This window comes from Pteropus alecto, unplaced genomic scaffold (genome assembly GCF_000325575.1).
Source record: "Pteropus alecto unplaced genomic scaffold, ASM32557v1 scaffold50, whole genome shotgun sequence".
In the NCBI taxonomy this organism is placed as follows: domain Eukaryota; kingdom Metazoa; phylum Chordata; class Mammalia; order Chiroptera; family Pteropodidae; genus Pteropus; species Pteropus alecto.
The window spans coordinates 15,073,717-15,091,123 of NW_006431918.1; the positions used below are offsets into that span (position 1 = coordinate 15,073,717).

At 39.9% G+C, this 17,407-nt stretch overlaps 1 protein-coding gene across 1 annotated transcript in view; it reads right to left on the minus strand.

Moving 5' to 3' along the window:
* The window catches only part of GALNTL6 (polypeptide N-acetylgalactosaminyltransferase like 6), an 888,106-nt gene that overhangs the window by 134,362 nt on the left and 736,337 nt on the right, over positions 1–17,407 (minus strand). Inside the window, exon 7 of the mRNA XM_006906317.2 lies at positions 15,384–15,567. Within this exon, the coding sequence (XP_006906379.1) occupies positions 15,384–15,567 (184 nt within the window). The remainder of the gene's footprint in view (positions 1–15,383; positions 15,568–17,407) is intronic.

Sequence of the window (17,407 nt, forward strand, 5' to 3'; positions counted from 1 at the left end):
TGTTGGTTGTTTGATAGTGTAGGAATGAAGAAAACAGGATGTTCTACATAAGTGAATAAGGAAGAGGAAGTGCCTCCTTAATATCCTGGCTAAAGGCTGGTCTTCTCTCCTTCGAGAGACCTAATACGACATGGTTTCTATGGAAACAAGCTTCCAGATAAAGTCCCACTCTAACCATCAACCAGCCTTGGGAGTGGAACTGGTAGGATGGAAGTATATCAAGGATGCCTGAGTTATATGCCTGCTGAGGAGGGCAGGGACCGGCCCAAAGGACTGGCCCCAGGTGAGCTCTGCTCAGCAAATGTAACCTCTTTGGAGAGCTGGTTTTGCACTTGTACAGTCTCACATCTTTGCAGCTTAGAGAGATTCGTGGTAATTTAAGCTTTATCACAGACACAGACCATTAAGTCAGGGTTTGTTACTGGTAGAGGTAACCAAAAGTGTCAAACCATAAAACCCTTTAGAGTCTCTGAAAGCATTAGGATGGTCCGATTTAAAATATTTAAAAATACTAGAAATACAATGAATGTGTATTTATGGATCTACATTCTATGTCTGTTTAAAATCCCAGTTCAGCTTTGTTGAAGACCTAGGAGTAAGTAACTAACTTCTCACATTCCCATGCATAGTATTATTGATTTCGTATTACAGATATGTATTATGTGTCTGCGAGGCACCCCACTGCGTAGAGAGTGGTGTTAGACAGACCTAGGTGCGAGTTTAAGTACTTGTGTGACCTCGAACAAGTTTAAGTAATTGTGTGGCCTCGAACAAGTTACTTAACTTCCATGAACCTTCATATTCTCATCAGTTAAATGAAAGTAATAATTATTAGTTAGAGGATTGTTGAGAGAATTAAAGTCAGTAAAAGTATAACATCTAAGGCAGTAACTGGCAGTTACAGGAGGCTCAGTAAATGACAGAAGCCATTATTGTAATTATAGTCAGTGATTTTTTTGGCCTTTGGGGTTTCAGTCGTGGGCCCTAAAATTTAGGAGATGGACACATTAACAACTCCTCTGACCTGCACATTATCCCTCAGAGGCGAACAGGTGACTTAAAGGATGACCTCACAAGTCACTTCAGACTATTTTTGTGCTCAAATCTGTACCTCAGTGAAATGGCTTTCGGATGTTAGCAGCCGTCAAGGTCAACGCCATTGTTTTACTGAGGAGGAGCCCAAGGTCGAGGGAAGCAATTTTCCAAGATTAGAAACTAAGCAGATGGCCAACCGGGCTCGGCCTTGCTTAGGCCTGCGACAGTGCCCCTCCGCCCTTCCCAGCTGGCAGAGCCCACCCCTCCACTCCCGTTTCCTATCTATTTCTTTTTAGTGCTTTTACACACAGTTTCCTCTCCCTGGAAGCCATTTATTCTCCTTTCTTTCCCTGACTCTCTCCCACCACCTTTCTCTTTTGGTGCTAATTTTTGAAGGTGCAGCCCAGATCTCTCCCATTCCAATTTTCTCCGCCCCAATCCCCTTTGGCAGGTTAGCTCAGAACAGTGTGGACAAGCATCCACTGTGGGATGAATCACAGTGTGTTGTAGCTGTTTGTTTGTGTCTCTGTCTTCACCAGAAAACAAGCAGAGAGAGTGTAGAAGTAGACAAGACTTCATTTATCTCTTACTGTCTGGGTTCTAGATCAGAATGAATTAACTGCAGCCACTAGGCCTGCCCAGCAAGCGCTCCTTATTCCCACGGCGAATCAATGAACACAGGCCTTTTGATGCCCGCTTTTGTCTTCTACCTTTAGCCAGCCATTTATCACTGCGTACCTCCCTAAAGTGTCCTTGAGAATCTTGGAGATCTATCTTTTTTTCTGTCTCCTCATTCTTTCAACACGATTTTGTCACTATATCAACTCACCTATAAATGATACCACAGGGTGGCTACAGTCAAGGTTTGTTTGTCCTTCCTTAATTTGAGACACTTTGGACATTTGTCCTGGAAGCTGTTTGACCTAATTTGCAATATGCATTACCTTTAAGAGTCAAAACTTCTGCAAAAAAGATTTTAACTGTCAGTCAGTGCTTTCTCTTACAACGATTTACCTTTACCTTACAGCAGGTGGCAGTATAACACAAACAATAGCCTGAGCAAACTGCAGTTTTGACTATTTTAGGTCCATTTAAGCATCACAGCAACAGGAATCTCATTCTAGGTTAGATATCTATAATAATTCTAAAATCAAAAGATTGGGTCTTTCTAAAGATTTGATCCATTAGTTGTCTTTTCACTGCCAATCATTCTCATTTATTTCCTCGAGTAGGAAAATTTAGCCCTCGTTATGTAAGCCATTTACATCCTTTATATCTGGCACTTGAAAATATAAAACAAAAGAGGATCCTCAGGAAAAATTCTCCTTAACTATTTTAGTATATGCATTAGTCTTAGTGGATTTTTTGGTTACATTTAATTCACTATATTATGTTAGCTAAGGGAAAATTATCTGGGCCATTGATGTGTGTGACCTCAGTTGAAAAAAATAGTTTTTCTGTGACATTTATTTGAGTTTTGAAATTTATTTATTGAGCATATAAATTCTAGGTAACGTATGTATAACATAAATAAATACATATATTTACTGGGGCATGTGTCTTTCAAAGAGGTATTTCAGCAGCCCAGAATTACAGTTTATGTTATAGACTCAGCACAGTTTATCAAATTAGAGTTTTTTAGTTTATCGGATTTTGTTTAGTTATCCATAACTTCCAGGGAATTTCTTAAATAAAACTGGAAGGAAATATTCAACAGACCAAGGTGAACTACATGTCAGAGGAGCCAAGAAATTGTTTTCAGATGGTGCCTAGTAAAAATTTTAGATACCAAGAAGCAAAGATTAGAAGCACATCAGCAAATCAGAAATCTATTACTTAAAGGGTATATCTATTATTTATTATTCTCTGAAAAGACAAAGAGTAGAAAATTGCTCAATTGTGATTTATAAATAGTCATTGTTTATGGTATTCCAATTCGCTTGTGTATCAATATACATTTAAACGTCTTTAGTGAATTTTCTCATTCTAGAGGCAAAAAAAAAAAAAAAAAAAAAAAAAACCTTTCTATTATGAATCCAGCCCTTGTATCCCCATTTACTGTTTCATAAATATTTTAACTTCTATTTCCATTGTGCTGATCAGAATGTAGGCAACAGACACCAGAGTCTGAGTAGCAATGAGGCCCCAAGGGATAAATGGAAGGACAGATCTAGCACAAGAGTAGCCCTGCACACACCCACTCTTCACTCATTTCTTCATATAATGAATACTTATTTAGTGCCTAATATTAGCAGTCACAGCGTGAAGTGGTAGGGACACAGCCTGCCAGCAAGGCGGACACACTCTCGGTGGACATTCCTGTGGCTCGAGCCCTCTCTCTCTCTCCCTCCATCTCCCTCTGCCTTTCCTCCTCCTCCCTCTGCCTTTCCTCCCTCTGCCTTTCCTCCCCCTGCCCCTCTCCCTCCCTCCCCTCCCCCTCCAATATCTGTTTTCTGCTTGTAATACTGCATTTGGATGGACAGTGAGTGTCTTGCATTCATCTTTTATCCTGTAGCACTTTTCTCCTGGGTCCCATCTCACACACATGCAGAGGGAAGTCAATGTGAAGATGCATAGGGAACACCATGCGAAGATGAAGGATCAGAGGGGCTCATCCACAAGCTAAGGAACACTGGAGGCTACCAGCAACTAGGAGAGAGGCTTGGACCAACATAATGCAGCTTATTAGAATGAATGAGTGGTATGGCATGGTTAGTTAGACTAGGGGCATGAGATGAGGCCTCCCAGGTGCCCATAGCTTGTACAGATGTGTAGGAGAACCAGATGCTGCATGTCTGGGTGAAGGACAAGTGGTAGGTAGGTGAGAGTTAAAATCTAGAAGGCCAGACAGGGATAACCATGATATAGAGTGAAAGGTCCCATCTCTGCGGTTTGGGGCTGGACAGACCCAAACTAGGGATTAGCTAAAGCAGGCGGCATGGTCTCCAGGACTAGTGCTTAGTAAGAACTTAGGCAGGGCTGAGTGAGAGGGACGGTGGCCACACCATGCCAAGAGGCCAGACAGAGACGTGACAGTGTGGACACTACAGCAAGGGCAGTAGTGAGAACAAAGCCTCTTTTTAAAGAGCTGCTCCATTCAGTCTGAATCTAGTGGCAGCTAGCTGAAAAAGAGAAAACTTCCGATAACCCCTTTTCCCTATCATGACTCAATCTAGTATCAACATGCCGTCCTGAAAAGGAGGAGACTGGAAGAAATTTGTGCTGAGCAATTTGGATAGGAAAACAATCCTGATATGGACTTTGATTTTGGAATGTACTGACTCTGAATTGAGGGCTCATTGCTGTCCAGTGACTCTGAACCCAGGAAAGAGGTCTTATGCTCTGATCAACGTTGAAAGTTCCCCTCCCCACAGGGTAGGCGGTCCTTGGAGCTAAAGGAATGTGTCTACTGGACACTGCACACCCCTTATTAACTGGGTACTAGAGTTTTCATGATTCCCCACACAAATGACTCTGCACCTGCTTTTCAGGCCTTCAGTATTCTCTTCTTTGACTCTCTTTCCTGTGGCTACCCTCTTGTGCCTCAGAGTTTATACATTAGGGCTGAGGGGTGCCCAGAGGTTGGTTCCTTTTTGGAGAGTGTAGGACATGGGAGCTCCGATATCTCCCTGCACATGTCCATGGGCTGTTGAGGTGTCAGCCAGACAAACGGGAAGAGACAGGTTGGCCACGGGCTGACACATTGCTGCATTGTAGAACTTTAAGGAAGAATTCTAGAGGCAAGCCTGGCATTCCAAGTTGATTTGAAGGTGTATTTATCAATGTAAGAAGATAGAACAAAAGGCTGTAGTTTAATAGTTCGATTTATAACTTCTACATGTTTAGACATAACCCATCCGGGCCTTCATTTGCACTCCTGCCCTGGGCCCTGCAGGTGTTAGAAGCTCTCAAGAAAACAGCACTCAGGGACTCTGTTGAGTCGGTTATGAGGAAGGTTGCATTGTTGCACATTTAGTTGGGACTGTATGTTTGAAACCTGCTACATAAGCTAGAATTATTGTCTATGAGGTGATTTCTATTACCACAAAAAGTTAAATTTTAATTCGTAGAGCAGTGTTAAGCAAAGGAGAAATACTTAGCGAGTGCACTTTCTTCTCTAACTTTTAAATGTGTGGAGTTGAGAGGGATAGATGGTAGGAAATATTGCCTGCCCCCACATCAGCATTGTGTAAGCACAGACACTAATTTTATCCTGCTTGTCACAGCCCTTCCACTAAACTGTCTGCTTCTATTTATACGCTGTTTAGACCTGCTTCCTCTTTTCTGGCTTATGATATAATTCTTTCTTTCTCTCATTTATACTTCTGACATCCTTCTTTACTTAATTTCTCCCTCTGGGTACCACTTCTGGAAGCCTGGGTAAGCTTCCTTCCCTGTCCAGTGCAGCTGGGAAACTCTCTGGCCTCGTGGATCTCCTGCTTCCAGCCCTGGCTCACCGGGTTCCACGAGCAGGATCTGGGCCCAGTCCGCCCTCTTTGTCCTCCGTTCTAGTTCCTACTGATGGAAGAACAAGCCAAAATGTGGGAGAAAGGCGACAAACATCTTGGTGTTGCCACAGAGTTCTGCAACTGAAGAAAGTTTGCAATAGAAGGGGCCCTCGAGGTCGCTTTTGGGTCAGAATCTGCAGCCTGGAGACACAAGGTCTCGACCGCCCAGCCAACACGAGGCCTTCCAGCCTGACAGATGGCCGGGACCTTTGCCTTTCCGGTGAATCAGGCCAAGTAATCTCCCTCCTTCTAGAGGTCATTTTGTCCAGTTTTTACTGGCACTCCGAGAACCCAAAACAGATATTCTTTTCTAGATGGTTGTTTCTCAAGAAATATTAGGGGGGAAAAAAAAATTCTTGCTACTGCCACTCTTGTTATTGTAGGTATTGCTCCTGGCCGCTGCATGCATGGGTTAATGCCCTTAGGAAGAAGGCACTGGAGAGCACCCTCACTCTTCCCGCCAGGTAAGGACACAGCAAGAAGACAGTTGTCTGTGAACCAGACACCAAATCTGCCAGCATCTTGACCTTGAACTTCCTAGTCTCTACAACTGCATGAACTAAATTTCTGTTGTTTATAAACCACCCAGTATGTACGGTATTTTGTTATAGCTGCCTGAACAGACTAAGACATATCTTCTCCTAAGACTTATTATGCTTATCCACCCTCCACTTGTAAAACCACAATCTCCATCAAGTCCACTGGCCCTTCACAGCCCTGGCTCAACCTTTTGGCTCGACAGTTTTGGCAGCTGCCTTGCAGTCTGCTGCTCCATTTGGGTTCTAGTGGGCATCTAGAATCCAGAGAGCCCTAGATTCTTAGAGCATCTTGATGTTTGTTAGAAATGGACAGAACTGAAAGATCAATATCATTACCTTATTAAGAACTAGCCTCTTTGTTAAAGACATTCTCTCCCGGATTGTGGTTTTAAAAATGTTTTTACTTGTCATTCATAATGTAAATGATTCCAGGAAGGCCTTCTGCTATCAGTTTTTTCTAAAACATTCCTTTATCATCTCTCTTCCTTTTACATGCAAAGGCCTTCTGAAGTTTGGTCCCAACCACGATTTATTTATTTTTCTTTATTTTCTTCCATTCCCCTACAAGAATCTCTGCTGTAATCATACTCATCTGTGGGTGAAACCCTACAAATACTGTGCCATAGAGTTTTTCTTAGCTAGTATCCTTTCCTGAAAAACTGTCACCTTGTCTTCAAATATACATAATTGCTGGACCATTTTCTCTCCTGAACTTAATATTTATTTCGTCCATTCAATAAATATTTACTGAGTGTCTGTTACGTGCAGGTACTAGGTACCAGTGATATGGTGATGAATAAATTGAATACAGCAGTCGTCCCTGACCTCATGGAGTTTCCATTCTAGTATCAATGTTAGCAACGATGATGGGGAAATAAAAAAGAGTTGTTGACTTAAGGGAAGTAAAAAGATAACAGAAGTTGAGCAGGTATTTTATCAACGAAGTTTCAGCTGAGAAAACAAAGCTGAGTGTACCCACGCGTTGGGTCTATATCCCTTTCTGCTGGGAGAGAAAGTAAAAGCTGGGTGAATAGCAGAAGGTTCTGTTAAATTCTGCTATGCTTCAGTATGATGTTACTGTGGGCAGAGAAAATGTTACTGAACCTTGGGTACTAGCAAAGGGGAGCTATGACAATATTTACATGGGATTGTGGGGGTTTCCTCCTTATCTAAATGCTAGCAGAACTTTGGTGAAAGAAGGCTGGGGAGCCAGAAATGAGATCTGGACACAGTGTCAATGTATCGAAGAGCACAGAACCCTCCCAAACAGTCCAAACAGGGAATGAATGCAGGGAGATTCATGTCACATCTTAAGCAGTAGGGGAGGGACACAGTAAAGGTCACTTCACACCTGACACAGGAAGATGGACTCAGAGTATCTGTTTGGGAAGCACAGCAAAGTGGTTAATGGTGGAAAGAACAGGCAAATGGTCAACAAAAAGTCATCAGTCTGAGTCCGAGAACTCTACAGTTCTTCAATACATAGGAAGCCATTGCTAAGTGTGAGGTGGTACAGATTTATCAATAACTATTGGATGGCACTGGAGGTCTAGAGTTGATTGGCTGATGTCTTCCAGGGGTGCTTGGAATAAAGAATTAAGTTTCTAGCCTGGCTATAGAGGAGCTAACTAACCTAGCAGCAGTGAAGCAAGACCGGAAATGACAGTTGGAAACCCAAGGTTCAAGAGGAGATGTTACAAAGAAACAGGATGGGGGCTAGTTAGGACAAAAGTCACGATAAGGTTGTTCCAGAATTCTACTGGAACTGTGGTCCTGAGTGATGGGCAGACAGGGACAAAAATCTGTCTTAGGATGGAGGACTAGGTTTTACATCCTTTCAAAATAATATAACATACCAGGTCTCCTGTGATTGAATGACCATCAAAGAAAGTGGTGGCAGAAACAAGAGGTTCAAAAGTCCAAACACATGGTCAGACATCAGAAAGAGGGCACCTAAAAGCCAAGGCCACCTCAGGAACCCAGAGATCTCAGGAGAGCAAGGACAAAGGAAAGAGGGGCAGGGCAGCAGCATCCACGGAATAATGGCAGTGACTGTTAATTTAGGAATTAAATTTGTTAATGTTATTTTAGATGCTAAAAAAAAGAGAAAGTAATAAGGAGCATCTTTTTGAGGTAAAGATCATTCCTACTGGGAGAGGGAAGAAAAAAATAGTCATTTCTTGGAAACAGATCTCTTGGTGGGAACTGTTTATCAGATGGCAATTCCTCCAGACACTGGAGACTGGGGTACCCAAAGAGCCTGGCGAGCCAGCAGTGAGGAGGGATCTTCGAAGAGGAGAGATAAGTAACTAACAAGTTTGCTTTGGAACATCTGTGCTTATAGTGTTTAACTCAAAAATATCTTCAGTGGGGTTTCGTTTTGGGCTTTTGAGGGAGGTTGATGTTTTTCAATGTTCTGATTAGTTTAGAAGACCCTTGAGCTATTTCTGTTATTCTCACCCTCTGTAGATTAGGACACCGGTTAGAAATTTGACAGTATTTTTCCTTAAACATTTTGTCCTTTCGTCGTTGTCAAATATTGAATCAGATCTTGTTATAAACAGACGAGAGGCTGACATTGTTGACATTTCCCTTCATTAGGAAGAAACTGAAAGCTGACATTTTCAACTGATCGGTTCTACCGATAACAATATGGTACGGAGAACGAGGCAATCTGCTTCCGTCTTTGCTCTTATTACAGACTCACTAATGAAACATTAATTGATAAAAGGACTTCACTTAATGGTTGCCTGAGTTTCTCTTCAAAGGAGAGGAAAAGAAAAGTATTGATTAACTCTAGGATGTAAAGTCTGAATGAGTGAAAGCAGGCATTGATTGGAATGTAATGAGATTATTGATTAAACCTAAGATTTGAAATCTGAATGAGCGAATGAAGATGTTCATTTGAGTTCTGATTTTTGCCTCTTGTTAGTTAATTTCCTTGGTTCTCACTTTCTTTATCTGCAATTTGGAAAAATAACTCTAGCTTCTTTACCTACACCAAAAGATTATTACAAGGGGTTAATTAGATAATGTAGTGAAGGGCTTTACATACTGTGAAGTGCTAGACAAATGTTTGGTTTTACATTACATGCTACATAGGCTTAATAAAATAGATTGTTTGGTTAGAAAAATCGAGGAACTTTTAGAATAATGTGAAGTTTAGGTGAGATCTGTGATTGAGGTTTTGGAGAGCTGGAGTCCTAGTTCACTCTCCTGGAACTCATCACTAGACTAAATGGATGAACATATTTTCTAAGCACCTCAAAAGTTTGAGACATTCTTTCAAAACCTTAATCACAGAGAATTTTCTGGTTGGAGGCTGAGGTCAAGGCAGCGGATACTATGGTAGTTTGTATGTATCAATTTGATTTTTTGGAGGAAAAGGGGGAAAAGTTTGGAATCAATCGCTTGAAAATCACAGCATAATTTGTGAGAATGACATAGCTTGAGAAGTAGAGTACAAACTAAATTCTCCCACCCTATCAAACTAATATTCTAGGCTTTAGAGGTGGCCCAATAGAGGCTGGACAGAAAAAAAAGGAAAATGAACAATATCTGATTCAACTCAAGAGGTGAATGTGGAGAAGACCTCTAAAGTTATCCTTCTTTCTTTATATCCTACATTAAATTCATAGTTTGACTAGTCTCTTTTTCCATGGGAAATCAGTTTCATTTCTTACTAATTTTGATTAAATTCAGGATGACCAATATTAGGTCAAAACCCACATGTAAAAAGTTTTGAGTAAAGAGATTACTTTCAAATTCTGAGTAAACTAAGGTACAGCTCAATCCCCACTGGAATTTACCTAAGTAGGATGTTAAAAAATTTTGAATGTCAATTAATGCAATCGATAAGGTGCTGACCAAAGCTAGTCATTCATTCTAGGCATCAGATAACTTGATCCTCAATACATTATTCTCTTCTTTGCATTAATATGATGAAGTTTCTGTGCCTACCAAGGAGAAAGAGTCCTTCTTCCTCTGCGCTGATTAACCCAAGGCTGGGGAGATAATCTTCTGAGCAGGGGACCAGCCCCACCCACACCATTCCACCAGGCATCCTTGGGCAAGCATATTTTATCACAAGATGCTTTGCAATATTCATTTACTAGTATTATTGCTGTGTTTGAAGAAGAAGTTACTGCATTCTCTAAAAAGAATTTTTTTTTTCTACTTGAACATGATTATTTCTTAAGTACTAGAGAATGTATCTTCTCTATGAGCAGAGAAGGAGGTGGAAATTTCCATGGAATAGTGGGAATCCTTAGGTCTGGGTCCTTATTCTAATTTGTTGTGTAAACTTTGAAAAATTGCTTAACCTCTTTGAGTCTCAATGATCTCGTTTGTAAAATTTCAGACAGTATTATTTATTTTATAGGCTTGAGACATGTAAATTCCCTAGCCCCATGCCTGACTCACAGTAGAAGACATTTAACAACTCTTAACTTTCTCCCCACCACTGTGGTGTGGAAGAAAGAAGGCAGCACTAAGTGGTGAGAAAGCAACCCCAGATTCAAGTAAGAGCTGTTAAATTTATTAACTGTGATACCGGATAAGTCATTTAGACTCTATTGATAGGCTTGCTTTATAAAAACGAGACATTAAATTGTCTCTAAGGTTTCTTCTAGCTTGATAAGCTTATGATTATTTGTACATTTTTCTGATTCAATTCTATTCTAACCTCACATTTAGCACATTATATTTGTTACCCAAGAGGCATTGACTTCCCTACGGCGTTGGCCATCAATACTTTCTCACACTCCTATAGAGAACAGAGAGGCCAGCTAGTTTCCAGGGATCTGTCTGCTGTCTGTCCCTTGGAAGAACAAAGGAAGACAGTGTCAGTAAATCTTTAGAAGGCATTCTACTTCCATGTAACAGTGACACAACTCCCTGTAACAGAGAGATTGAATTTTATCCATTTCAGCATGGGCTATGTTACTTACTTCTGGGTTACAGAATCACCAACAAGGATTCTACATCTAGCCTTTAGGCTCTCTCAGGGGATCTTAAGTGTCTGATGTGCCAACGTTTAGGTGCCTTGCAAGAGGTCATGGCCATTGCTATCCCATGTCCTAGGATAATTCTGGGCTAGGTAACTGGACTAGATGAGGAGTCACTTAATTCAAAGTGATATGTCTATGGTCATAGGGGTTTCTGGGAGAATAAATGGATATTTGTAGCCTATATAGATATTCTTATTTTTAAAATTTTGGAAATTGGTGGTATATATAGGTGGAAAATAGAGAATGTCAGTCCCTGCTAATGATTATAAGAATTCCATCCATGATGATTAAAGCTCTAAGTTTTAGAATTTTTTAAGAGATTATGAAACTCTATCTGAGGAAGGATGAAAGAGTAAAAGTGATTTCTCTGCAACTCAATGAGAGGATAAAGGTAAATTCTGAAAAATACATTGAACCTGCAAAATTGAATGGACTGCTGAGTTGACTGTGAATACTTTGCAAAAGGAAGCATGATCTCTAGGAATCAGTGCAAATTCCTAACAATTAGGTTTATTTTTATGATCGACAGACTCATATATTAGGGCCTGGGTACCTAATATATTGAATTTTACCCTATGCTCGTGTACAAATTGGGGAAACATGAATGAGATCACTATAGACAAGTGAATTTACATGGATCAAACAGTTACACCAATGAGCATGACCTTTCACAAGATTCTGGAGGACTTGGAAGACTTGGGGATAGAATGGGAGATATTTAGCTTGGAAAAGAAAAAAAATTTCTTTGTGCTTCCCTCTTGGATGAATAGATAGAGTAGCTGTTTTAAAAAATGTAACTGCTTTATCATCAAGGAAGAACTAGGCATTCCTTGTGTTTCAAGTTGGACAATTTGAGATTGAGGAGGCAAAATTTTCTTAATACAAGGGAAAAGGTTTCTGTCAACCAGTCTAATGGAATGGGCTGTCTTTGAAGTAGCAAATATTACTTTTCTGATGAGTTCAGGAAGGGGCTGTTCATCTGTCTTAGACATTGTCTAGTGGCTGCTTGCATTAAAGGGAAGTTGGACAAAGTAATTTCTTCTGGTCCTTTCTAAACTTTTAGATGCTGGGATAATGCTGGAGAAGTAAGTTAGTGGTCAGAATGCACATGAACATCTTTTCCTTTGTCATTACAACTAAAGGAGCATATTATGTTTTGTCACACGGAAAAGGCTTACATTCCAAAGTGCCCTGCGTGAGAGATAAACCAGGAATAAGGAAACCTAAGAGCCATGAATAACAAAAATTTCCTAAAAGCATTACATCATGATGTGTCACCAGAAAAAGAGAATATTTTGTTTTTCTGTTTAAAGACAAGAATATTTATCATATGTAGCCAATCCCATCAGAATTGTGTCTGCCATATGTTAATTTGAAGTATGAACACTGCATTTTTACTCATATTGCAGGAGCAGTTTGTCTGAAAATTACAGTCTTTTGGAAATATAAATAAATCTTTTCTTGGTGTCTAAAGCTATCTATGAGCTTTCCTTTTTCTTCCTAATTGGATTGTTGAAGACCTTGATTTCCAGTTTAGGAAGTTAGTAGATTTTGGACTCTTTTAATGAACCATATTAAGAAGTATAGTTTATATCATGAATTGGTGGTATATATGACCTAGGATCATATGTGCATTACAATTGGTGGTATATATGACCCAGGATCATCTGTGCATTACAGTTGAAATCAAATAATTGAGAAATAATGTTTATACTTACACATTAGCATAATACTCTGAAACTTTTAGTTCGATTCAATTCATTAATATATACTGTTCATGCCCCACTCATTTCACAGGCTTTGCAAGGTTGAAAAACACTACTATAGCCAACAGTCATTGAAAAACTCAAATAATGGCAGAATAAATGAAAGAATTCAGGTCTCGTCACTTAGGACATTTGATCAAGTTGCTGTAGAAAGGTAATGTTCACATATATATTGTATGAGAAGTCCCAGGGTTTCCAATACATGTGTATGTTACTCTTTAGTTCTGTTCTTATCTTTTCAGCCTCCTCCCCCTTCTCCCACAGGAGACCACACACCCCTTGAAGAAGCCACCTGAAACGTTAAATACTATGAGAGAGCTATACAAATTGCATTCTTTCTGTGTATCTCAAAGCTTTACATCCAGAGAAGCGAGCTTTAGCCTGAAGCATGTCTGTGTGTGAGCACATTCAGGTGACTTCTGATAACGGAATTGCTGATACGCTGCTCATAGCTGTTTGGGTAACCATTCTTTTATTATCAGGAAGGCAAATGCAGTTTCTAAGATCAAAGTGGACACCTCCTGGAAGCTACATTTAATATAAAAGGCTAAAGTGTCCATATTCATAGGAATCAAAGGGACTCAAAGCAGAAAGGCAGTAGGATGTAGTTTTAGATAGGACAGCAGCCACGTCAGTAGGTGACAGAAACAAGAGGTAATTTAATTCTGAGAGGTACCAACTCTGCCACCTCTGGGGTTAAACAAGTTGCCTGATATTATGATAGTCACAGCCGGGTTCTGCCTGACAAAAATTTCAACTTTTAGTGCAGAGAATAAGAATACTTTCATAATTTTCACCATTTGAGATTCCCTTGGCAGTGTTTTGAATCCATTTCTGCAGAAAGAAGGAGCCTCATTCTGCTATTGTGGCGGAAGCAAAGCCTACTTAGAGGGACATTATTAGCCAGTCACTATTACAATATTTGAAGAGTCATCGTGGATGAATTCTAGCCCTTAAAACATGGCAGCCTTGTAAAGTAACAACTGGACTGTGGCTAGTCCACTGTCAGCTGCCATCTAATACCCATTCGATTGTGTTTAGCGACCTTTTGTATCCCCCGACCCCCAATCTGGCTTTACGTCTCCCATAAGCCCCTTTGCCAGGAAGTCTGAAGAGTATCTCTCAGCTGGACACACTTGCAATGTTTACAAGAAACTCCTCCACTTAGATCACTAAAGAACTTTTCTAGTGGTTTTGAACATCCTTGAACTGTTGGCCAAAAATCTTGGAAGAGTAACATAGGGCCTTCCTTATTTCTTCTCAAAAACTCTCCAGCAATTTGAGAGCCCGAAGAGGCCTAACCTTCAGAAATTCTGAATACTTAATGAATGTACTTATATTACAAAGTAAACAAAAAAATGATGTCTCTCCCTTTTTATGAGTCTAATGTCTTCTGAAACTCCCTTTGCTTTCCCAAGAGTTTCTCTCTCTAGACACTAGACTTGGAGGAAACATTTTCCTGATGTTTGTTAGCGTCACAGAAGTGGTTTCAGTGTAGCAAAGTAGCTTTGTACCTGGCAGGTTTCCTACTGCAAACTTTTACAGCCTGTATTATTAATGAAAATACAGTATTGATTTTAATGTATTTTAAACAGACACTTAGAGACACTGTTGCAAAGGCTTGATCACTGACATTTTTCCTATACTAAGAAAAATATGTAACAGTTTTAAAATTATAAAGATTTTAATGAGATCAAAAAGGGTGCAGTATAAAGAACAGACGAAAAAATGCTTTGGGTAATCTCTGGGTTAACTTTTGGAAAAAGTTCATCTTTCACCATTAATGGTCCTAATAGTTTGTCAAACTAAGCTATATTTTGTGGGGTTTTTTTCTTTTTTCTTTCTCTTGACATGAACAATTCTCATGTCCATACTGAGAGAAAAATCATTTGGCTCTGTAGAAATCAATAGATTACTGTAAATTCTAATTTATATAGAACTTTAATTAGTGGCAGCGTTTTCGAAGATTATTTACTTTGGACGTATCATTTGAATTGAGTTCCCCAAGTTCAAGTTATGGGAACAGCTACTCAGGAGCACTGTCTTTCCTCATGAGGAGGCAATTCCCAACAGGGTATAGAACAGAGGCTTAGATTCTGGGTCATATTTTATAGCATTTCCCAATAAAAGAAAAGTAAATAACAAATTTAAATCATCCTTTAGGAAAAAGTAAAAAGAATAGAAAAAACTGAAAATAAGAAGAAAATATCTAAGAGAGCATCTAAAGAAAGAATATGCATTCCTTCTCCAGGCATTTTTCGTTAGCCCTGCATTTTCCTGATTTCAGATCTGCACACTTATTCTCATGCTTAGTAAACTTTGAAAAGGGGCGATCCATGTATTTAGCGCAGCTTGTAATTTTTCCACAGCTTCTAGGTCTGACCTTTCTCCAATGTCTTTTGCATTGTTGCCCTCTGTTTTATGCCATTTTGTTAGAGATAAATTTTTCTCACGGGTCCCAAGTTGACGCCCTGGAATGAGTCACCTGCCCTCTCTCCCTTGGCCCCTCGCTCGGCTGCTACTCACTCAAAAGGGTCGCTGGGATCTGCCCTCTGGAGCTCTGGAGGGATGGGGATTCTTTTGTAGTACATTTCCCAGTCGAAAGCGCCTCGCATGGCATCCCCGGCTTGCGCCTCATACCCAAAGTGATTGTGGTCAATGACATCGATCATGGGGCACACGATGGTTTTGTGGTTTAGTGCAATTTGGTCTGAAAAATGAAAGCACAAAATAGGAAATGACACGCCTGCCAAGGTCATCGATCATTTTTCAGCAAAGAGAAGCCTACAGATCCCTCCTAATGCATAGTGCTTGCAGCCTGGTTCCCTGTTGTCGTTAGAGCACTTTGTGGAATCTCTGAATGCTGGACTTAACGTGATGGGACAGTGATTAGGTACAATTAGTTTCTTGTATTTTCCTATAAGAAAGTTATGTCCCAGAGAGACTTGCAGAAGTCCATTCAGCTCTACTTCTGTCACAATTTGCTCTGACCTGTCCCCAATCTGTCATTGTATAGTGCATCCGACATGCATGGAGTATAAACAGTACTTGTGTTCCTTCAAGCATACAGCTTGAAAGAGCCTGCCGAGAAAATATTGGCCTGCTTTCTAGAGGTTCCAAAATGTAAATATTTTAACTTCATGGCCTTTTTAGCATCTAATCTTATAATGGCCATAATGGCTGTTGCATTCTAAATGCTGACAGATCACATACAGTATTCTTTGCTCTCAGGCTCATCGGAGATTTTGCCAAGTCCTATTTCGCTACTGTTCTTTGATATAGACTCTGTTTATCAAAGCTGTACATTTTTATCTTCTCTCATCATATCTAAAACTACATTAGATGGCCTGATGTTACTTCTATTATTCTTGCTACTATTAAATTCTTGAGCAACTATTAAGTGATTTGAACTCATGCTATTTCTGATCCTCCTAGCAATTCTGTAAGGTGGCTATTATTAACATTCCCAATTTATGTACAAGGAAACTATGCTCAGAAAAGTTAAAAAACTTGTCCAAGCACCCTCAACTTTGGAGAGCAAGAATCGGGATGCAACTTCTGCTTAATGGTGCAACCCTAAAATCTGCGACCTTTCCTGTTTGCCATGGTGCTTCTCATGCAGCAGAAAGGTGATATCTTTTTCAGTTCTAGCTCCATCCTTTTCCATGTAGATATTATTGCTGGGTGATTTTTAATAGCCCATGCAGGGAACTGGCATTTGCATGCTTTGCTCACCTAGAATAGCTACATGGGAAGGATTTTCTTCCCAAGAAGGTGCATTTAATCATGTTTTATTATAACAAACGAATGCTGTCTGACAAGCAGAACTTTTAAGTATGACCTGCTTTCTGGCTATCTGGAAGACCTGATGTGGCCTGTGGAACAAAACACATTTAAATATCTTTTAAAAACCCCATATTGTTTAGAAATAATGAGGTTGGTTATTTCAATATAATTATTTTGATGACACTGATGAGGCAGGGTGTGGAAACCACTGAATCCTATGGCAGATCTCCCCTCCAGATCTACATGCCTTTTCATCTATTCATTCATTCATTTATTCATTCAAATTCATTTATTGAGTAGAAACTATGTGCCTGTCACCATAGTGAATCACAACCACAAAAACCCCTGTCTTCAGAAATGAAACAAAGACAATCAGTATACATAAAAAATAACTAAATTGTATGTATGGTAAAAGGTGATAAATGTGATAGAAAGAAAATAAAGCAGGAGAAGGGGAATGTGGGATGCTGGCATGCAGAAAGGGTTGCAGTTTTAGATACTATGGCCCCAGAAGGCCTCACAGAGCCTGGGGGGTCACCTTAATCTTATTTTAGCTAATTAGTAGACAGAGAGTCTCACCTTCCCTCCCTGCCCAGCACTATTTCAAATTAATCTCCACTAAGAGCCCTATGAGTATCCATTTTCACCTGGGCATGCTTCATAATGGGTTTAATCTTTATCTAAATGGTTTTTCCCCATAGATGTCTTTGAGAGAGGAGATTATCACTGCTGTGTCAAAAATATTTTTTCAATCACCCTGGCAT